Raw genomic sequence first — 24028 nt, forward strand, 5'->3', positions numbered from 1 at the left:
GCAATTCTTAGAAAAATGTTTGCCTTTCGAGCTGTCTCGCTGCTAAAAAGTAAAGAAAATTAATGTAACTTCATTTCTAAATATTATTAATTTTAATTAATAAAGTTTTCGCCCATTATAGAGTTGAAGACGATGTTTTGTATGTAATTGATTTCAACTCATAGTACATACAGTGTAGTGTTTTGCTAGTGACAATGAAACATAAAGTATACCATTAAATAGGTAACTCTTTAGTCAATTACCGTCATGGTTGAGACAAGGCAAATTGGAAATTAACTAAAAAAATCTAGTATCAAAGGGATTTTGTGCTGTAGTAATAAACATTCAGATTATTATATCTAATATTTTAAGTTAAATAAAATATCCTGAAGCTGACATATTTAATTTTTTTTAATGCAATTATTTAAATTACGTAAAAAAAGTAATTAAAATTGTCTGATCTGTAGAATCTTAAACAATAATATTTTACTTATTGAAACGCGCTTGAGTAACTCTATGGCATTGAAATTATTAGAACAAAAACTTTGTACATTGTGTAACCACAAGACAAAAGACTTGCCAAAATGCAAGGACGGTCATTAGAGGGTGGGCATAATATGATCATACGGCTAATTAGTCAAAGAAAACTCATCCACTATTCGTTGAAGCTTTACGAAAACTCACACATACACTCATTTCAAGAGGCAACAATATCGAATCTTTGAAGCAAATTTATTTTAGCTACAAAATCGTATTAATGAAATAGCAAAAACCCATTTGAATTCAAAATAATATAAAACGATTAAATCTGATCATTGACGCATTGGACGTGCTACAATTGCTGAAATTGTAGGAATTCCAAGTAATTCTGAAGGCAAAAATTTTTGCTAACATAGTGTATATATAAACACTTTTTAACAAGTACTGTAAATTACGATTTAAAAAGTGCATCACAAATTTGAAGCAAAAACAAAAAAAAATCGAATTTCAAGCTAACTTTATTAACTGTGAATTAATTAGTTGTAACTTTTATACCACACGTAAATTAATTGGATTTATATTTAAAGTTACACACTTCTGTGTCAATGTGTTTTTTCTACAGGGTCTCTTTTTTGTTGGTTATATTTATAAATAACTAGATAGCTAGCGAGTGTGCGAATACCGGACCCTCAACTTTTTGGGTTTTAAATATAATTTTTGCTTCGTTCTGATTTTTTAAAATATTTTTTAAAATTTAATGGTTCAAATTGGTCATTACTATTTAGGATTTTCAATGATAGACAAAATAGTTCAATCTATAAAAACTACTTAACATTTTCAATTCATTTGAAAATAGGTTTACAACTTGACTAAATATTTCCAGAAGAAAACATTTTATATTAATTATTAGATTTACTACGTTATATTTTATCGTTATATTGAAACTTAGATATTTAATGATAAATCTAAATATTGTATATCATTTATGAATAGGTTTAAAACTTGGCTAGATTAATAATAAATTAAAAATTGTACTATGAAATTTCAATACAGCGAAGCTCACGAAACCAATGAATAAATTTTGGTGTACTGAAAATTCGTTATATTGAATGTAAGGAAGATGATATATTTTTATTTTATTTTTAATTACTATATTACTACAGCATCAAAATAACCTCTTATAAGGTTGACAGATCGTTTTTTGTCCTTGTTTAAGGAAAACATATGAAACACAATAAAATTTGTGAAAAAAATGTTTTATAAAAAAAGTTTGAGGGTCAACGAAACACCTGTAATGTCGCTTTTGAACACATCTGGCACACCCCAAGTCAATGATGAACTGAATTATTAGAAATATTTTGTCAAGTTATAACGCATTATTAAATTCGGAGCAAAATATTTTGTTATACTGAGATTAGTCTTCATTACAATGAAAAGATTTTGTATGAAAGTTTTTCGGGGACAAATTAAACATTCGTTATACTGGGAATTTCGTTATTTCGGTATTCGTTACAAAGAGATTTAACTGTATTAATTTTTTAAATAGAATTGTAACCTAACTAAATATTAATAAAACAAAAAAATACCAAAATGTTTTCAATTTAAAAAATAGTATTAAAACGTAACATTTTGTATTATTTAAAAGTAGGTTTGCAGTTTAAATAAATAATAATAATAATAAATAGCATTGGTTACATATCCGCTCAAAAATATTACTGATAATTAAAAATATTTTTTACACCTTACTGACGCTACAACACAATCGATCACCTATAGTTGGTGCAATGTGAGCGATTATAAGTCATTGATTGTGTTTTAGCGTATTTTAGGTGTTTGAGGTCCCATTTGCGCTTTCCCATAAATCAAACATTAGGGCGCCTTGTGACATCACATCTCGCGTCTCTTTCTAGCATTCACTCGTCTCTTTCTGGCGCCTCGCTGCCGCTCGCGCCGACTTTCACTATAAAACCAAACAACCTAACCTTTTTTTAATGATATTGTATTGATTTGTTCTCATTTCGGTATATTTTGTAATTGTTCAGAATATATATATTGACAAAATATTCCTAAATATTTTAATTTACATTTTAAATTTTAGGCTCTTCATTAATTTTTAAGGGGTTTAATTTCAAAAAGTTAACTATTGATTTTTAAAATTCCAAAAATAATTAAGTGTGGTATCAAAAGATTTTTATCACCACGACAACTGTCGTAGTTTTAATCAGACTTATAAAAAATTAATTAAAAATTATGAAATATATTAATTGCAGACATTGTTTGTAATATTCTCATCACTAATACACCACGGGTATATAACAGGTTATTTAATAAATATTTTTATTAACTGTTATATTATGCTTTAATATAAGAACATAAAAATGTAGGCAAATTGCGCCAATATCTATGTTTTTATATATAAATATTTAATTCTATTGATCTTAGTGAACTCGTCAATGACCAGACACAAGAAATAAGAAAGATTCAAAAAGACTATCTGTAATATAGAAAGTAAAGATAAATTATTACGTATTTTCTTTATTTAAAATATGTCTGAAATTAAAATTAAGCGATACAACAACTTGATGGGATTTACTGATGGGATTACTTTCTGGATTTTACGTTTATTACATCTTATATAGACATTTCACATAAATTCATTATTATATTGATAATGATTAAAAATAATTATAAATTATACGTATTTTATTTTTTTTTACAAAAATTAGATACATTAGTTTTTGACCATTTTCGAAATCAAATATTTTCATAAGTATATTTTTCTCTAATACTGATTGAGATTTTCTTTAAAACTTAGTCGTTAATAAACAAGTTTTTATAAATTAAATTTTGCACAAACATCAATTCATGTCCTATTGATTTCAAATTTGTAAATTGTCCTAATGCTTTCACTTAGACATTACAGAATGATTGAGCTGTAGTTTTGAAATTAACAACAATTAAAATCTGAATTATTCAAGAGTTTTTCCTTAGTTAGGTCAAAATAAATTGATACAGAATTTTGTATTTCAACTCTATCTTAGTTGAGCACTTTCTTCAACATAGTGAAGTTTGCAAAAATGTTGACCTCAACTTTTTTTAAATATTCGTAACATAGCCTTGAAATAATCGAATCTATAATGTGATGATTTAATTATATTAAATGTTAAGATCTATCAAATTCATTTGCCGAAAAATAAGGAGTGATAGGAACAGGTCGCATATTATTGATATCAATCGCCAAGGTTGCATTAATTAAATGAAGAGTAAACTATTTTAAGTTTACAATTAGAAATTAAGCCTTTGTATTTAATTTTTTAAAAATGGTAGCTTATTAGAAAACCGGTTTAAATTTTTGCGCTTAAGTTTTATAACTTTAACTCGAGCCTTTTTTTTTGGAGGGAATAAAATATTTTTCGATATTTTATTTATAGAAAATGACAGCTTATTAGCTAAAATACCCAAGATTTTGTAAAATAATTACATACCTGAACTACTGATTTGTGTTTGTATTATGTTCTTCCACGTCCTTTGTCCACGCGTATTGGACATCTGTTTTTTAATGGCAGCTCCTTTGTCCATAATGTCTGGACATTTTTCTCAACGAACTTGAAAATGTAATGTTATAAATAAAATAAACAAGAAAACTAAATAAATGAATTAAATATTTCATTTATTATATTATATGAAACGTATTTTAAATATTTCATTTATTATATAAAAATTAAAAGTCTAGTAAAAATAAGTATATAAATATTTTTAAAATTAATTTAATACTATTTATAATATAGATATATAATTTAATGGCCAAAATAAAATTTATTTCATATAATTCAAATTATTTATAGAAGATATTCTTTTTTTTGTGTATCAATAATAATAACAAATAATTTATTTAAATATATTCATTCTAAACGGTTTGGACTTGGGTCAATATTTATTAAAAAAAAAACTTGTACTACAGTGGGTTAAAAATAGAACAATAATATATAACACAAAAAAATGGTCAGGTCTTTATATATTATTTTTATATTTGTTATTATTTTATCATTCTAGAATTGAATCATGACCTGTGATGACAACAGAAAAATATCCGGACATTTGCCATATTATAATAGTTGTTATTGTATAAAAAATATTATACTTACTGTATGGTGAACAGACAATGGCTCATCATTATTTTTTTAAACCAAGCGAATCGTTATGATGAGCACAATTTGAAATAAAAAACGGCCAAAATTGGTCAATAGATATGGACCAATTCTACTGTAAGACAATGCTCAAACATTAAGTTTTGATGTTTACCACATCCTCTTTACTTAACAGATTGAACTATATTCATAGTACAGTGTCAATGTTTGTAAAGTTTGATTCTTTCTTTGGAAAATACTATTGAAGATAATATAGTACATATATATAAAAAAAATTGAAGTGTAACTTATGTGTATAGTAATTTAATTAAATGTTATCAGAAGCAATGTTCCAAATAAATCACAAAAGTTTATCAAGAATTAGCGCGTCCATGAGCTAGTGACCGTACATGTCAAATCCTCGAACAATCGCATACATTTTCACTATACAAGTGTCACTAGATAGGAGTGAATAGTGACGTGTTTGCGCAACCAACTCAGATTGCTGTCGTTTGTGGCGTGCAAAAAATAAGGCGGACGATGCAATTGCACCATTACATACCCGTTTTGTGATCTTATGGCACAAGGTCCGATCGGAAAACGGATATAAGGTATAAGTTTTCATGTGTGACCGTGTGCGAAAAATAACGGTGGATTTTCCGTTCACATATTTTGCAATTCGCACGCACGCGGTCGGCCAGCCGCTGCCACAACTATTTAGGGAAAATTGGTAGGCGAAGGGTGTCTTAAATGGTAATATATTTTATAAAAAATTAGAACATTTTTATAGCAACTAATATTTTTTTTATATAATTAAACTATCATGTGGTGTACAGCAGTGGTAAGTTTCCAATGAAACCACAAAGGTAAATCTGTAACGATCATCACATTTCAGAGAATCATCAGCTATTTGTAACATATCATCCATAGTTTAATATCAATAAAATTTTCTTCTAATCACAAATATTTAATTATTAATGTTGAAGGCGTTTCAATGAATGCATTAATTCTTAACAGTTATTTATTCAATAAAAAATAATAACATATAAAATGTAAAAATTCAGACTATATAGATAAAATGTGCGGCCTTAATTTCAGGAAAGACGACTGAACGAGGGATGACGTTTGCCGATTTATAACAATACCTATCCCTAAGCTGGAGTAACTTTTTAACAATTAAAATGTAAGACCTATAACTTGTCTTTTTCACAAATCTGTATGGATGCTCTCAACCGTACCAAGGGAAGTTTGTCTCAACATAAAAAATTGAAAACATGTAGGTTATATACAAAATATTTTTGATGCCTACAACTTTTTTTCAAAAAATAATTTTGCTAAGGAACTAGTGGTCTAAAATGCAATGAATAAGTATGATAAATTCCCATTCAGCTAGTGTAAGCATTATTTAACTTCTTTACTATTAGACAGTATCATTTACAATACAATCAGTATTCTATCGGAAATGTAATTAATTCATATTTACATATTGAGTTCAACGTTACGAATATAATGTTTCCGTTAAATCCAAGTAAAGTCCGTCAATTATACATTTTATTTATACGCCTGAGCGATAGTTAAGACATTTAACATTAATCAGTGTAGTTTTTCACTGACGGCTAGAACAGGTTTTTAACTATGCAAATTACATATTTGCATGCGTGTGCATAATCTTATAAGTTATGATAAAATTTATGATCGATAACCGCATGGAAAATGTAAATAATTGCACTTTGATGCAATCGCAATTTGTTTTATTAATAAACAGTAGTAACATTCTTAAATACAGCTGTAATTTATGATGATAATTCAAATCTTTCAAATTTTACTTGCATTTTAATATATTAGGGATATTCAGTAAGTAAATTATACATGAAGGTAGGAATGTGTGTTTTTGAATGAGGCGATTGAAGCTATCACAAGTGTCATGGGATACAAGGTAATCGATGTGAGTAAGAGCATCTTCTATGCCAAACCGAAATTCCACGCAGTGCGAGATAAGGGGTGACTTATCGATGCGAATTTCAAGTAGTCATTCAAATCGCAAAATTGCTGGTTTTGAGAACCCTCTGATCTCCGCCAAATTTTTACAACCACCTGCTCATCATCATCATCAACATGACGCTTGGAATAGGACTTGGCCATATCCAATAATATTTCCAACTCACTCAATTGCCAGTCACTGACGCCGAGCGTTCGAAGATACTTTATTATACCATCCAACTAACTGCCTGCGCTACTCTTACTCTCGGATTTATGCAAGGTTAGTCGCTTTGCAGGTTTTAGGTTGTCTATACGGGTCAGATGTCTGACCCATCTGAAACCATATATTTTAATTCAGAATTTTCAATACTGGTATTACCGAGAGAAATACAGCCAATACTGGTATTGACATTTTTTTTAATAATTAATAAGAAGCGTTTAAACAACCTTCCTTACATTCAGGTACTTCTAAAAATACTTTATACGCTGATCGTTTATTATGTTATCTACGAGTATCAATAAAAATTAATAAGACGACTGTGTACAAAAACCTTTTTGTCTCATTTATTTCTTCACACTCATTCATTCATTGCATTGACAAATTATTTTATTAGGAATGCATGTGGTAATTCGAACAATAAATCTAGGAAAACATTATCTTTGACAAAACATCATCTTTCATCAGAAGCAGAAGCATCATCAACTGCTTCTGAACGCCTCCTAAGTTTTATATCAAGGGCCAGAGCACCACTAGCCAATTTATTCCAATAAAATATATTCATTTTTAATTAACCAAAAGAACCTTATGAGAAAGGAGTGCGTACAAAATCGTCAATCTGTTTGTTTAAAATGCAACATATTTTTTTTCTAAAATGTGATTTATTTATATATTTTAATTTTTATTATTACACATTTAATGTTTATTTTAGAATATCTCAATAATATTTACATTCGAAAGATTCATCTCTTCTATATTTATTTACTTATACTCATGTCAAACGCTAATTAAATTTATGTTATAAATGTTTATGTGAATATTGTAGAATGAAAAATACGTAAATACTGCATAATATTATTTAACTTTTATATCCTACCGATAACACTTCTTAAGTTAGTCCCTTACAATAAACATCATTTTATTCTCCGCTTCCCCTTTCAAGCAATATGAGCACTGTCGTTTTCATAGTTCTAAGCCATATTAATAGCATTTTCAACAAATAATTAACAATAAGATTTAAAAAAAGATTTTTTTTTCAGTACTGCATTTTTTAATACGCGTAGTATTGAAGGTCGATTTTTACCCAATACCAGTATTACTGGTATCTATATTAGCGGTATTGCAAACCCTGCTCCTGATACAACCCGTATGTTTCATTGTTGTACCACCGATCCAAGTACCATCATCGCAAGTAGGCCTCAAGAGCTTTTTCTGAATCAGAATATCTGCCATTAGGCTAAGTTCAAGTGTGAAGTCTTTGAAGTGAACCATCCTTAATATAGTTTCGACCATACTTATAACGATTTCCATTTGTTTAACTCACCTAAACATCTTCTGAGGAAGCACTTTTCTGACAGCAATGAGAAAGTAAGGAAGTTGCAACTTGAATCTGAAAGGAGCCAAAATAATTCAACGCCGTCAGTTTTCAGAAAGGGGCTTACGTTGTTTTATAACAATATTTTTATTCGTTTTATTTCTATCTCAATTAGTAACTGACTTGCTGACTTTTCCTCATAATAGTTGCCGGGATAGCTTAGTCGTTATAGCATTGGACTTTTTCCTCGTAGTAAATGTTTTTAATGAAAATGATATAGGTATAATATATTATAATAAAACTCAATATAAAAATATAAACGCTTATAATGTAGTATGAAGATTACATTAAAGTATATAAAACAATCAATCCTTAGATTCATTTTGTTCTTCTTCACTCTCATCTTCTTCTTCTTCTTCATCGATGCTGCTACTTTCGCTCTCCTCGCTATCTGAATCACTTCTTTTTTCAGCCTTCTTGGACATCAACCGCTTAAATTCTCCAACTGTGATTTTGCAGGGCATTATTTCTCTTAAGAAATCCAAAGTGTCGTCATCTTGTACCAAATTGGCTATGTGTTTGTAGTCTAACATAGAGTTTGAACTGTTATCGAAGGCCCGTTTGGCTAAATCGGCTATGAAGAGCTCCTGTAACAACCACAAACTAAATATACACACTTTTTCTTTACACAAAACAACACTATTAACTACATTTAATTCAAATTTCATTCACACAATTTGAATTTTGTATATGGGAATTAATTGTATGAAAGAGGATTTAAACATCCTAATTGTGAATTACCGTGACTTTTGTAACAAGAACCAGAGGTTCTTGTCCGACTATGTCGACGTCAGGTGAGCTCTTCATTATAGTTTTCACTCTAGAAATCGGTAATTGCAATTTGCCGCGAGACGTCATTGTGCTGTCAACTGCCACTAAACAATATTGCCATATAGAAAAATGTTTATTTGATTTGCGCGTTGGCGAATTCTCACCTTCGTGAATAATTAAAAAAATATTTATTTAATTAAATTAAAATGATTTTTATAATGTAAATGGTTATAAAAAAATGTTTATTCTAATTAATAACTTATTAAATGTTTTTTTCACAGCAAAATATAAATGTATTATTAATTATATGCAGCAACTGTCAATATTTTTCCTTTTTATTATTATCAATTCACTTTGTTTGCAAAAATAGTACTAATTGCTTAATTGTATCTGGTAACAAATTCCCCTAGAATCGCGCCTGGATAATTTTTTGATTTGGTACACTTTTTATAATATTTATAAATCATATTAATTAATTAGGTAATACTAAGAAGTTGACAATTTTACTTTTTAATAACATTAAAAACAATTTTTTAAATAATTACATTAAATGAACACGTGTGTTCATTGTACACATGATAAGTTTGGTAAGGTGACCAGACGTCAAACGTTTAACTTTATAATTTTACAGAAAAGAGAAAAACTGTGGGTTCACTTTCAGATTTTATTTTGAAGATATTTTTAATTTCAAGGGAAAAAATCATCAGTCAATTTATGTATCGACATGCAGTAAAACTTTTTAGGGATTCACACTTCGATCTTTAATACATACCTTGAATACAAATCGGGAAAACCGTCTTATCGGGTTTCGAAGGACCAGCGAAACACCATGATCAATTGTTAAGCCTTTATTTCGTTTTTTCAATATGTTTTATAATAAATAGGTTTATCCTGCGTTCGCATTTCACAAACGCCAATGGTATAAGTATAGAAAAGACTCGCACATGGGTTGGTGCAATTATCTTGGACAAAAAAAGTTTTCTGCGGATTTATGTTTTTATTTATTAATTGTATCTCTATATGATTACCAACATAGTTAACATTCTCTTGCAATAATGTATTTGTTTTTATCAAAAAATACTTCAGAAGAAAAAAAATGTGGTTGTTTATGAATGTTAGATATGAGATAAATTTATTAATAATAAATTAGAATATTTTAGGTTATTTTATGCATGCCTTTCAATATGTTTAACTAATTATAATCTTTTTCTATTTAATTTTTGATCATTATATGACAAATCATACAAAATTTAGCTGTAGTATAAAATAAGTATATATTTTTCATTAAAAATATGTATCTTAAAGATAAAAATACACTAAATAACCTATCAATCCGTTTTCAACCAAACTAAAACATATTTTTGTTATAAATTATTCTATCATACAGATCATTTTGTAAATGTCATATTTAAATTAATTAACATGTATCAGATTGTTCCAAATGTCTGCGTTTTCAAGTTATTTACTAAATTATATATTCTCCACATGTTAATCGATTTTTTCATATCTGATTCGAAAAATAATGTATTTTTGGAAGCAAAAAAATTATTTAATGTAGTTTTTTTATATCTGTATTTGTAAAATATTTGTTTCCACATTAAAACTGTTGCAGGGATCTAAATACATGTTTGAAGCAATGTCTGAAGTATACGGTGGGTGAGAAATGAGTTCTTAAGATACACGAGGGCGAGTGCTTTCTTGGTGTAAAATTACCCTTATTCAATTTATAAGGGATGGTTTTTTTATGATCTGAGTCCCTTTTAAACAAATTAGCTGAGCACACTATGTGTCTGTCGTCATTGTCTGCCTATAATCCAATAACTCATAATGAATTATGCCATTCATATCCCACCAAATGCATGACATTATCCTATTGGGGTTGTAGTTGGCGTTTAACTACTACCTTTTACGTCGCGTGTTAAAGTAAATGACCACTTTTCATATACAATAACAATTTGACTAAAAATAAATCTTTATATTCAACAATAGAATCATTAATTATCGCCATATTGAGATTTGCTGCACAAGGTTTTCCTCAGACAATTTATAAGTATATTCACACATATTCTGCAAATTAACACCTTTCCTAACTTTAAATGTCTGTGAATTGATATAGGCGACATGTTGAGCTTTTGTGCTAGCTTCTGCTTCGGACCTGCTTTGGTGGCAGCCCTAATTCTTCACTAACACCTCTAAGGACTTTACACAGGTACTCAATGTCAAAATTACCGGAACGAAATTTTTAGAACCACATTTGACACTTTCTAAATTTAATGGCATCATCCATTGCATTACAGAAGTTTTTATGTGCTATTGTCACATATTGACCGAATTGAAATTTATATCTGCCATTGTTGATTAAAGGTTGAAAATATCCCACTACTAAAAAGCATCATTGATACGACTACTGTTAACAAACACCCAAAGAATAGTGAAATCGTTACTTTATAAAAAGTTATACATTTTTGCAAATGAAAGAAAAGAAAACGTAGACTAATGGTGCAAACTTAGGGTTTCAAATTATTTGCGATCACAAATATAACTAGTTATAGGTACTAATTTATATATGGTAAATTAGTGAGTTCTCCTCCCCTCTTTATGTAGCAATTAGCAGCATGCGAAATTATTTTGTTCCATTCAATGACATCTGTTGAAGTATATTGAAACTAAAATTCATCTGTAACTTTACCGATATACTATATGTATGTATGTACATATGTGTAAGGATTTATTAATAAAAAGCGGATGTAAATTTTCAGGTGTTTTATTTCTCTTTATGCATTTGAAATACCGAAAATTTAACGTTGGTAACAGATAACATGAAACCTTCAAATATTAGTCGAAAATCAATAATTGTGCAGTTTTTGTAACTGTCCTCACAGAAGACGAGTAGACTAGAATGCTCGATCCTCTAGCAAAAATATACACATATAAGTCGTCGGCGTTCATTATTTAAAAACCAATACGACAAAGCAAGCCGTTAAAGCTAATTTGGCTATCTTTTTAAAAGAATTTGTTTTAAATGCTCGCTAATTTAACAAAATATATTTTATAACGATTTATTATTAAAAATAATAAGACTTTTACAAATACTGCTCTGTAATATATAGTTGTTAATGTAGATTGAAAAATAAAAGGAACGAGTTACGATTTCAGATTTTGAGTATTTGAATTTACATGGACTTTTCCATCTTGATGAGCTCGGCGATACCGTCGTGCATCTCCTTGACGGCATCGTACTCGGTGAGTCCCATGCGCCTCTTGTTGGAGATGTCGTAGACACCGCCCTCGGCTTCGGTGTGCTCGCCCCTGGTTCCGCGAACTTGGAGGTTGTACTTTCCGGCGCACTCTTCCAACTTGGCCTTGTTGGCGGCAAGCTTAGGCAGCTTGATGTGCACGGAGGCGCGAACAGTCGTGCCCAAGTTGGACGGGCAGAAGGTGAGGAAGCCTAACCTATCGTTGTGGGAGAAGGGAACGCGCTTCTCGATGTCGTTGACGGCCGATACGAGACGGCGGTACACTTGTCCCAAGTCGCCGCCCATCTGCATGGAGATGAGACGCAAATGATCTTCCTCGTTGCACCACACCAAGAAGGTCTTGGCGTCGTTGTGGTAGATGCCGCGACCGGACGGCCAGTACCTGCAAGCGTTGGCGGCTTGCAAGAAGCGATCTCCCTCCTTGAAGAGGAAGTGGTCGTCGATGAGTTGCTGCTGGACCTCCTTGGACATACCGGTGAGTGGGTAGAAGTTGCCCTTGAGTTCTCCCTCGAGTCCGGAGAGGGTAGCGGAAACCTTGGATTCCATCTCCTTGTACTGCTCCTCAGTCAAGCAGGGGTTGAAGGGGTATCCTTCCATGGAGCGACCGCAACGGACGCGGGTGGAGTTGATGTATTCACCTGCCGGGTCGAGATTTCCCATGGTGTCCAAGTCACCCCAGTTCTTTGGGGGGTGCTTGTCGGTCTTCTTGAATCCCGTATGGTAGTCTTCGATGATGGGGTCGAAAAGTTCAGCGAAGACGGTGTAAGACTCCGCATCCGGGGCATAGATGCCTACGCCGGAATCGTGGTTTTCAAGACCTGAAATTATATAATGAGAATAATATTATTATCGTACAGTTTTTGTTGTATGAATTATTTTATAAAAAAAAAGAAAGCTCACCAGATTGGATGACATCGAGGAGGGTGGAACCGAAAGATGTCTTCTTGTTCTTAAGATTTTCGAAGATATCCTTGGTGAGGTATTTCTTCAGCAATGACTTGGAGTCAGAGGCAACCAGCTTGGCATAGCCGGTTTCCAGTTTTTCAATGACTGCAGCGTCAACCATTGCGTTTGATTTATTTCTGAAAAAATAATGAGATGAATATTAATTAAACGTAATATAAAATAATTTAAAATATATAACACAGCTCTAAATTGCTAGAACTAAAAAAATACGCGCGGAGGATGATCCTCGAATTGCAGACAGGAAGCAACAAGGCGAACTCCAATTTTTATGAATATACTTGGTGTTGGAATTTCGTTTGCAAGGCCAAACCAATGGAGAATAGAAATTGAGACAAATTTTCTTAACTTGACAAAATTAACATATACAAAAATATTTTTTGGTTATAAACGTTATGAGCCTGGACCTCTACTAATATGCTATTATCACAACAATTAAAAATTAATACCAATACTGACAAATTTCCAGCAAAAATGAACGAATAGTGACTTTTAAGAATTAAAATGATAAAAGGCGATTAAAAGGGACGTATTGGTCGTATTTATTTTTAATTAAAAAAAATATTTAAAGGCAATTTTTATGTATTATAAGGCAGGGTGGGGCAGATAGAAAATTATCAAGACAAAGAAAAATGAATTAAAATTATAATTTAAAAAATCAAATCAAGCCGCGCAATGAGAATTTTTTCGATACAAAGAGATTTACGCCTTCCATCACTCACAAGTGTCATCCATCAGATCAGATCAGCAACGTCCATCAAATATAGATTGATTGATTGATTGGCTGGCAAATAAAATGATAAAGAAATAGTACATGAGGCCCCGGGGCTCACCTAGCGAGATATACATAGGAGTCAGATACACACCCTTCATCGGTTGCACCGTCGGCGGCGGCAGCTGCCGCCTCGATCGTTTTGCACTGTTTCTCTTTGGAGGCGCACCCGCCCATTATCAATAGGTATACGTGAAAAATGCCGGTACAAAAGACTAGTCTAAGCAGCGGTCGGCGTAAAAAAAATACTACCAAAGCCGCGCACACTACATGAACACAGGTGGGTGTTGTTTGTGCCGAAATTGTGCGTTCCGTCGCGGAGTTGGAGCTCCAGCAGTCTTCCGGGACACTCTCGGACAGACAGAGTTTGGGGGCGGTGCCGGCGCCGGCTTTTAGGGGTCGGGGCAGGATGTGCACGCACCCCCGACCGATCGATCGCACGCAGGCTCACTCCAGCCCCCGGATTCGCGAACGGGGGGTGTGCGCCCGGCCCGGATCCTTAGCGGGAAAGTTCGAATGGACTGATTCCGATTTTGCAAACAGTACGCCTTATAACCGGCTTTTATCTGTCTCGAGGTGCATTATCGAGAAAGGAGATAAGATAGGGTGATTGTGAAGCAAGTGAAGGGGGGGGGGGGTTCTTTAGAGGCAAGTGGCTATCGGTCAAAATCTGAGAATTCGAAGGGTGTTTGAACGAACTCAGTTTGCGTGTTCGGGGGGATTAGTATGCGAGTCGGAATTTTATGCTAATAAGTCTGAAGGCATGAAAAACTGCGCATTCGTTTCGTCGATCGCATTTTCTTAATACCTATCCTTAAGTTTTAGAACAAATTGATCGCGATCTACAGGTCGAAAGCGGCATGATCTTTGCTCTATTCTTAAAATAAAAACTAAAAACATCTGATGTATATCATTTAATGAAATATTATGGCCCACCCCTCTCCCCAGTAAATATTCGCAATAATGTCCATGATTCTAAACCAGAAATTCTCGTGTAAAAAACCTCTAAAGAAAATCTAAAAAAAAATGTTCGAATCTATCTCTAAAATATTTTTTTAAATATGTCATTTCATTGAACTCATATTGGAATACATTTTTACTGGTAGATATATGAATATATATTCACCAGTGAAAATATAATTTATCCGGCAGGTGATAATAAAATTAAATGATTTTTATATACGTAGTAATATATACATTTACATACTTATCATTATTTATTTACATGCGAAATAAAATGTTACAGCGAATGTGTATTTTTCTGTAAAGTTATATTTTCACTAGTGAAGTCCTAATACATTTTCACCAGTAAATATTAATATTTATACTATCGAAAATATATTATATATATATTTAACTGATAATTGCGAGAATATGCTGCTCTAAAATGTCTATGAAACCCAATTTGACCATTGAAAAACGTTCATTTGCTGTTCAAACCCAAACCTAGCATACACGAATTAACTTATCATAGTTTCAAAAATTTTATTAGGTTAGGTACAAAATAAAAACTAAGTCAGCTTAACTCTCAGAGGAAAAAAGCGGAAAAGTACAGACAGACGTCGCGTCTCGCATATTGCTCCATGGTTTGTCTGCACTTCAATATTACAATATGTTCTGAAAATATGATAGCTATCCTTATCGATATAATTACTCTTTATATTGTTTTAGTGTGCGTAAAAATGCAATATTCGAGTTAGCGTGTACGTACATACATTAATTACAAAAGTTATACTAAAATGTAAGATGTTTAAATATCTTCAATATTTTTTTTATGTTGTGTTATGTCTAAAAAAAATTGCGCACGGATATTGATTATATACTTATACAGCCGCTGTGAAAGGGTTAAGAGACCTCTCTAATTATTATTGAATTTAATATTTAACAAAAATATTTAAAAAAATAATATATATCATTACCACAAAGAATAGGAACATGAATATTTTTTAATGACTTAGGATAAATGCTGTTGCTTAATATACAAATCAACTGTGGCAAAAAAAATATTTTAGAGAAAAACATTTTCACACAATGCATTCGAAATATGAAACAGAATATCCAATAAATACGCAAAGCAAAAATTGAAGATTTAAAAGTTAATTATATCCTGATATAAAGATCCTCGAAATTAAAAATATTGAAAAGTAATTTAAGGCGAGATTTGAAAAGATTCCATTCAGAAAAATATCAACAAAGAATATCAAATCTTTACAATATTTAAAGCAAATCAGAGTGGACTTGAATTGGAAATAATCAAACTTCACAATGATATATATTTAAAATACAAAGATTGTATTTATTTTATTGTAATATCCTTACAAATGCGGTACAAAAATTAATTTCTTGCTTTGCCTCTACATATTTGGCTGAATCCATATTTTTTGACATTATTATTTGAGTGATGAACATATCGACTAATGTTTACGATTATTTCTTTCATCGTATAATCTAATTTATCTATTTTATATAATGTAGTATTAACTATGCTTCTATATTTTTTATATGATTATAATTTAAATCGTTAGTTTTATCTACTGAAATGTATAATAAGCATTCTTTATTTGTGAACTTTTACACCTTGCATATTGGTAGATCATGATGATTTTTTATATAGTAGATCGCCATTACTAAAAGATTGGGTAGCCCTGATATAGCCCACATGTGGCCAAACTTTTACTCCCGGCGGGCGACTTGCTATTGAATTTATTGATGGCGATTTACTAGGGGCGAAATTGCCATATATGTATATATTATACAATGTTGCTTTATATAAATATAATTAATAAATCATATTCTAGTTTATGGAATAATTTAACCTCGAGTCATTTCAAAATTTTTTCAAAATTAGATTTGATGTGTATCATACTAATCGGTCGATCGCGATCTAGCCTATAAATTAGGATGTCAAAATCGCGGCCCGAATAAATATTGAAAAAGTTCGCAATAGGGGGAGCGGGCGGACCGCCCTGGGTGGTACTTGCTTGGGGGCGGCATTTTCGCGATGGAAGGACCGTTCGTGTAGTACGGTTCTTAAGACTAATGCGCTAAAAATGTATATATTTACGAATAGCTAATAGCTCAGTTGAATATGTGAGATCAATAAAAGCTAATTTTATGACCTGGCCGGTCATAAAATGTCGCCGCTAGTAAAAAAAATTTTTCGGCTCGAAAATTAAAAATAAAAGTGGAAGTTATATAAGATGTTGCCCATTGTTTATTCGAGTCGAGCTCGTGCTGAAATAATGAAATGCCTGATAAGGTCAGATGTTGTATTATATTGTATGGGAATGGGGGTGGGCAAAGTTAAGGATCGACCCCGGCGGCACAAACGCTAGCTGCGTCACTGAGTAAACATATTCTTTTGTGTACCATTATTATAAACATACATTTATAAATCGTTGCGGGAATCAAGTTTGCCAAATATTGACTTGGTCATGTTACTAGTCACAGGCATCGCAAGCAAAAATATTATAAAGGTTCTTTCTTTGAAAAGTGTATATAGAGTGAGGTATTCGAACAAAGCTTATCCAGAAGCTTGATATGAGATAAAGAGGCTATAAAAATTTAATGAAACTTTCGAGTTCTGCAAATTCCTTGAATTAAAACAAAACACAGGGACAGTTCCGAGACAGAGTTTGAATCTAACCTACGCCGAAGTTTGGAGCAAGTCAAACGTAATAAAAAGAGTAGTGAAAATAAAAAGTTAAGGTTTAGTTTGTTAGCTAAATCAAACGAGAGCTTGTCTATGGTTCATTAAATTGCTAATAAGAATCTACAATGAAAAAATAGTATTTAATGTATGGCAATTTTTTGTAAGAGTGAGAGTGATTTTTTTTTAGTAAAATAACAATATTATAGATAGCTCAAGTGTTATATTACTACCTAATCAATATACTGATAACGATGAGTAAGTCGTAATACAGTTAGAATCTAAGCGGATTATAATAGTCGATATTTTTACAGTGCATATAAAATAAGATATTGAATCAGATTTTATTTCTACGAGAGGCATATTAAAAAATATATTAAAAACTTTCATGTAAAAAGAGATATTCATATTTTTCTTTCTTACAATATCTATTTGGGTTTGAGTCAAATTATTCGACTCAAACCCAAATAGTATATAGTTCAAAAAAATATAATTTGACTCAAATACTGTTTTTTTTGAAACTAGATATTTTTATTGATCATGAGCGAAGGGGGTCTCGTATCAAATTAGCAACACAATGCAAAGTGAAATTGGAGCGTTAAAAGCCACAATAGCAGCTGCAAGTTCTCAAATTTCACATTATCGATTAAATTTTGTTTCAAATATCAATTATATGTACGAGTTATTAGCTTAGAATGTTCATAGAATAATTAAAAATAAAATTTGTAAATCTACTTATTTAAATATATGATTTGAGTACTAGATTTTTTTCTCCATGTATTTGGAGCTAAGGATATTGCAAGATATTTAGGACTAAAGCATAATTTTACCATAGTGTATGATCATTTGGAATCAAATAAAAATATTAATATCTTGGATATCTCATAAATATCCTCATAAACAGTAACGAAAACAGTTAATTATAATTATCATGTACTATTTTAGTAAATAAATGTATCATATTATTGACCTTATGAATAAATTAAAATAGAAATTAGATTTACATTTACAGATCATAGCAATGTCATTGCGAAGACTACATATCATGTAAATATCAACAACTAGCTAGATATAACTGCAGTTTAAATGTTATGTTAACGTTACAATGATTTCACCTATTTACATTATCTTGAACCTAAGGATATGCTAAAAACGTACTGTTCTGCTAAATATTTTAAAGAAAATAGTAATTTATGATAAAAAATTTCATTTTCTTAATGGAAAATTTAATTTTAAATAAACACTAAATAAATTAGTTCCGCTATGCGGCAAATTGATTTAAAAAGATTTTACAGTAAATTATATTTTAATTTATGTAAAATAAATGATTTGAAAATTTTCTGGATCCGCCCCTGCATACTTGTATGTAATATGTTGCGCAACTCAATTTTGACCTTCGCTTGTGTTGCAGCAAATCAACATTTATTTCAATTGTCGCGTCTTCAATTGCTCGTATCCCAACTTGTATAATTAATCTCTTTATTATAAAAAGGGGGAGACGGAACAATTTAACAATTATTCAAATGTACCAAACACGACTAGAACTTTCGAGAATGTTGAAAAAAATCATTAATTTTTTAATTGTCGAAAGCGGAAACGTAAATTAAATTAATTAGGGGGTGATAAATATATTGTAAATGGAAGAAGAAAACAGGTGTTGCTAGTGTTAAAAAGATCAATGCCAAGGCCGCCGAGTCGAGATGCGTCACAGATTGCGTACATAAAATTTCGGAATAAAATGGTTTTCGAGTGATACACAGCAATATAATTGATTGTTTTGCGATTTAGTGTACCCGTAACGAATTGCGGCGTTTCCGGTCAAATTTTTGTATATATGTGAATAATTAAAAAAAAAGTCACGATGTGAATATTTGTTTAGAATATTTCGATGTGGCAACAACTCCTTTCAAAGATGCAACGCTGCATTCAAAAATCAAGATGGCGGTTAATGCATGTCTGCGTTTATGAATGAAAAGTTACACATTTCGATTCAATTGAAGTTCGCCTTAGCGCGCGCGCTCGATGTCGTGTCCGTTTCATAACGGTCCGCGTTAATTTGACGAAAAAGTCGCCGCCGCGTTATATAACCGACAACCGTCCATCTTTCGATTCGGAAAAAGTCGAAAAGTATGGAAAAAGTTCGCTTCCGGCGAAAGTCGAAATGCGGGAAGGCGGCGTTTCGCGATCGTCGCAAAGTTGCAAAAGTTTTTGGCTCGTACCTGCAGCCGAGGACGTGGTTCCCAGTCAAAGCCGGACAGTGGAATGAGCTTAGCAGCGCCGGCCGGCGAGTCGTTCCCGCGAGCTGCGCGCATGCGCGTCCCCACCACGTCCCCGCGCCGCGTCGAAGTACCCCCGCGGTCGCCATTTCGTCAGCCCGGAGATAAATTTATCCTACGGCACCCTCGACTCTGATCTCGATGCCGCAGAAAAAAATCACACATCCATATGCCGAATTAGAAAAAAACATCGATCCGCTGAAGTTTGACAGATCGCAACCCCTTCCACGCACTTCCGCCACGTCGCCTTATCCGGTTGGCCTTAACGCTATAATATTTGAGCAAAGAAACAAACATTTTTAATTATTTTACCCCTCCCTGTAATAAAAAATAAACAATGTTTCACCCCTTTATTTTTAAATTAATAAGTCTTAATCACATTTTTACGCTATTTCTAGAATATAGAAAAAGTAATAAAACAGTTAATTCATATTTATATATATTTCCCATTCAGCTAAAAATTTAAATCCCCATATTGCGTTCATATTAATATTATTATTTCTATAAAATAACCTTTTGCATTTCATTATCAATAATCTTTTACGGTTTCATATAAGTGATAAAAAATACCGAGAGCTGATAATTCGCGATTATACTAGTTTAATAAATCTAATCACATTTTATTACGATAACACAAAATATAGTCGATAAATGGTCGCTGAAATTATAATTGCGGTTCCTGCTTCTTTAAATTTAAGTTTGATTATCATGTGCATGGAAATTTAGTTAAGCGTTAGTAATCATACAGTTTTGAACAGCTAGGAAAATAAAAAACTTGTGTAACGGGTACCGCACGAACTGAATAAAAATAAATATCTCAATTACCATAATTCACTTGAGTTCCCATAGTAGTATATTTATATGAAGAGGTTGAATACCATACAATTTATTTAAGATCCTCTTAAATAAAATGGAGATCCCCAAGAGAAAGACTGTCCTCCTCAGAGGAGGAACTTTATTAATAAGCGTGTTTCAAAAGCAACACGCCGATCATATTAACGAAATATTTTAGCATGTCATATATAAATAACGTCAACAAATTGTCGTACAACGACCATAATTTTTCATAATTCAACTCGCCGTTATCGTAAAAGAACCAAAATGGCTTATTATAAAATCGTTAAGCCGCGTTGCCGGCTCGAACGAAAAAACTAAACACTTTCATACGTTCGAATAGAAGAGCCATAACTCAAACGCTGGTAATGGCGAACGAGTCACGCGACTCTTGTGTTATATAATCGCTACAAATTTTCGGATGTGCAGTGAAAAAGAAAGAAAAATAGTTGCCTTATCGTTGTCGGTCACACGCACGATTTCAGGTGTTTTGCGATAAGGTGTGTCTTTTTTTTAATAATTGGGAGTAAATAACAAATTACATTGTAAAATAGTGTACAATTCATATAAAGAATATCTTATACGTATAAAATTAGGAATTTTTATGAGAAAATCTTATCAATTAGTACCAGTCATCTATCATATATGTTATACAAGAAATAGTAAATCATTAATCAATATAATAACATATGAGAAGTCTTGACTTCTTTAAAAATATCCTTCGACTTTCGATTTAAAAATAGTATTCGAACTAAATATAAACAAGAACCCCGACATTTTTACATGATTAAAAAACGGGACCAGATAATAATTTTTGGTCTAAGGAGGACTTTTCTAATTTTATTATATAAATAAATATCGTTCTATATTTATCTCGCAAAGTATACATAAATATGTATATACAGAAATTAACATTAATATTTCTGGAAAATTGATACATGTTGAAATTTTTAAATTTTAATTAACGGAGCTGAGTTCAAAGTATTCCACATAAAAGTGTTTAACTAGTTAATTTTAAGCCTGAAATTTGAGATTGTGTAAAAAGTGTGGTAGTCTTATACTTAATAAATTATTATATGTCAAATAAGTAGACATTTTCTCGATAAATTTAATGTTTTTTATTTTACTAAGTTCAACTTTTAAATATTAAATATATAATAAATACACATTCTAGTAATTAAACTGTTTATATTTAAGCGCTGATGCTGTTACTTGACCTCAGTGTTGCTAGTGTAATTTTAGAGTTGCTCCCCTTTACAAAATATTGACTCTCTTTTATTTATTTTACATTTAATTTTTATAAATAGATTAATTTTTCATTTGTAAATCTACATAAATCTAACAATCTAACTGTTTTAAAAATAATGTAACTGTTATATATTTTTTTAGGCGTTTTGAACGGTATTTTTTAAGTATCCGCCATTTTGAAACAATATGGCGGATCAAACTGACTAAGAAACTCAACTGAGAGCTATTTTTAAAGCAAGTTTAATGCCGATTTTGAATAGGCACCGTTTTTAAACAAAATGGCGGATCAAGCTGACTACTCTTTTTGCGTTAACACAGTCAGTTCGAGAGTTATCCATTTCATCATTATTTATAATTTTGAAAGAGATGGCAAGCTTGGGTTTACGATGACGATTTAAAAAATAACTGACCCAAGCATTAGCCAATTAACACTTAAAACAATCAATAAAAAAGCTAAGAAGATGCTTTACAGTTGTGATAAACAAGACGAATTCATGTTATTTAATTTTATGTTTAAAGAAATACAATATGAGTATGACATGTGTGCAAAAATGAAAAGAAAACAAGTTTGCTGAATTCGAAGCATTTGAAGCAGTCTATGCCAATATAGATATGTATTATATAATAGATTCATAGAAACCGTGTTCCAGTTCTGTGGATTGATATTTCCTGTTTTTTAAGATACATCCGATTTAGAAGCACCGGTTTAATTACAATACGAGAGTGATTCATACATCGCCTACTTACACTCACTTGTCTGCCAGACCAGTCTACAGTTGATCTCGCAAATCAGGTTTTGCTCAGAGCAATTATTGTTGACTCACCGGGGGTCTATCATTCTTACCAATACAGTACAATCCTAACCTTGTATGTGGCATGCGAGTACTGAAATACCGCCTTCCGACCCACGTGGACGAAAGCGGAATGCGAAGTTGCAGGCGGAGTGCGATTCTGTCCTTGAACTTTTCACCAGACGGGTCATCGACTCGAAGAGTCGGAGTCAGAGCAGTCGACTTCTACCGCATGCAAAAAAGGAAACTCTTACGCTTGCTAAACTGTGGGAATAGTGTTATCGCGCTTGAAAATCAACTAGCTCCATTGAATGGGGTTGTGATCAATCATATTTTAGGTAACGAAGCATAGAGTGTACGGGTAGCAACTGTTATTGAAGTTCGCAGAACCGGTTCGATCGACAAATGCTCACAAGCTATATATAGACTCACAATGATGTACTGGAGAGATGTGCCGAGCAAAAGGGTTCTTTATTATTCCAACTGAAAGCACAGGAAGAATTAAAAAAAACTTTTATTAAAAAGTCTACATCTTTTTTAATATCCAACCGATTGAATTTTTTTTGATATGCTCTATATTGCAACTATATTCAATTAATGCCTCAAAACTTCATCCAAACAACCACAGTTTTAAGATTGGGAACCAATGAGCGTTGAAATGCTAGAGTGCGGTGACACTTTTCATATTTCCCTGTATTAATAGAGCTCATATTTAGAAACCTTACTCGCTTACAGCGCAGAATACACCGAAGACCATATAGTGTTTCACATGTGCGCTGTTTTAATGGTTTCTTGTAACGATCGCAAAATGTGCTTGTCAATTATCCATAGCGATACAGCAGCATATGTTGTGAATCTAAAGCGTTTTATGGTCCTTTGTAATTTTGCATGATTCGTTTATTGAAGTCAATGCAATGTTCTATGGTGTTGAATTATTGTTTGAGGATATCTGGTAGTTTCCAATGTTAAATTGAAACGTGGGTGGTTCAGTGTATCAAGATTTATTAAAATGAATGCAATTTTCAAAGCGAATTTGATAAATAATTTGTTGCTATGTAGTAATCTGGTTACATATTATCGTAGGAGTCAAAAGAACACATTATAGTGATATGACATTAACATATGATATTTAGGTTGAATTCTCATTCTTATAATTAGAAGATTTTATATGGGTACCCGTATGAATTGGCGGATAACGTAGGTATACTATAGCATAAAGGGGAAAAAGTTTTTAAACCAGTCGCCCACCAATTTATACTATTGTATTCAGTGATCTGTAAAAACTCAAGGAAAAATGGACAAGAATTAA

General features: G+C 31.7%; 2 protein-coding genes across 3 annotated transcripts in view; both read right to left on the reverse strand.

Annotated features, from left to right (window-relative positions):
• Window positions 1-8406: 8406 nt before the first annotated feature.
• Window positions 8407-9039, reverse strand: Chrac-16 (chromatin accessibility complex protein 1). Its single transcript, XM_088189152.1, has 2 exons — window positions 8900-9039; window positions 8407-8745 (listed from the first exon to the last, which is right to left on the reverse strand). Exons 1-2 carry the CDS (start codon window positions 9014-9016, stop codon window positions 8464-8466), a joined length of 399 nt encoding a protein of 132 aa, XP_088045278.1. The 5' UTR covers window positions 9017-9039; the 3' UTR covers window positions 8407-8463.
• A 2638-nt stretch (window positions 9040-11677) lies between these two features.
• Window positions 11678-24028, reverse strand: part of LOC148233271 (arginine kinase) — a 45029-nt gene continuing 32678 nt past the window's right edge. Inside the window, exons 1-3 of one of the 2 annotated variants that reach the window (XM_088189154.1) lie at window positions 19790-19834; window positions 13087-13268; window positions 11678-13004 (exon numbers count right to left, since the gene is read on the reverse strand). In XM_088189154.1, coding sequence (XP_088045280.1) covers window positions 12103-13004; window positions 13087-13252 — 1068 coding nt within the window. In that variant the 5' untranslated portion in view covers window positions 13253-13268; window positions 19790-19834 and the 3' untranslated portion in view covers window positions 11678-12102. Of the gene's footprint in view, window positions 13005-13086; window positions 13269-19789; window positions 19835-24028 lie in introns of those variants that run through there. The other variant, XM_088189155.1, reaches the window with a different exon arrangement.

The sequence above is a fragment of the Plectrocnemia conspersa genome, unplaced genomic scaffold, assembly GCF_051122295.1.
Source record: "Plectrocnemia conspersa isolate PC_06_02 unplaced genomic scaffold, ASM5112229v1 ptg000008l, whole genome shotgun sequence".
Classification (NCBI taxonomy): Eukaryota; Metazoa; Arthropoda; class Insecta; order Trichoptera; family Polycentropodidae; genus Plectrocnemia; species Plectrocnemia conspersa.

Excerpts from the sequence above, each read along its gene's own strand:
- Chrac-16 (XM_088189152.1), bottom strand. The coding sequence starts at position 9,016 with ATGACGTCTCGCGGCAAATTGCAATTACCGATTTCTAGAGTGAAAACT. Across the intron at positions 8,746-8,899 it reads TTCTTGTTACAAAAGTCACG|GAGCTCTTCATAGCCGATTT; the intron begins GTAATTCACAAT and ends TGGTTGTTACAG.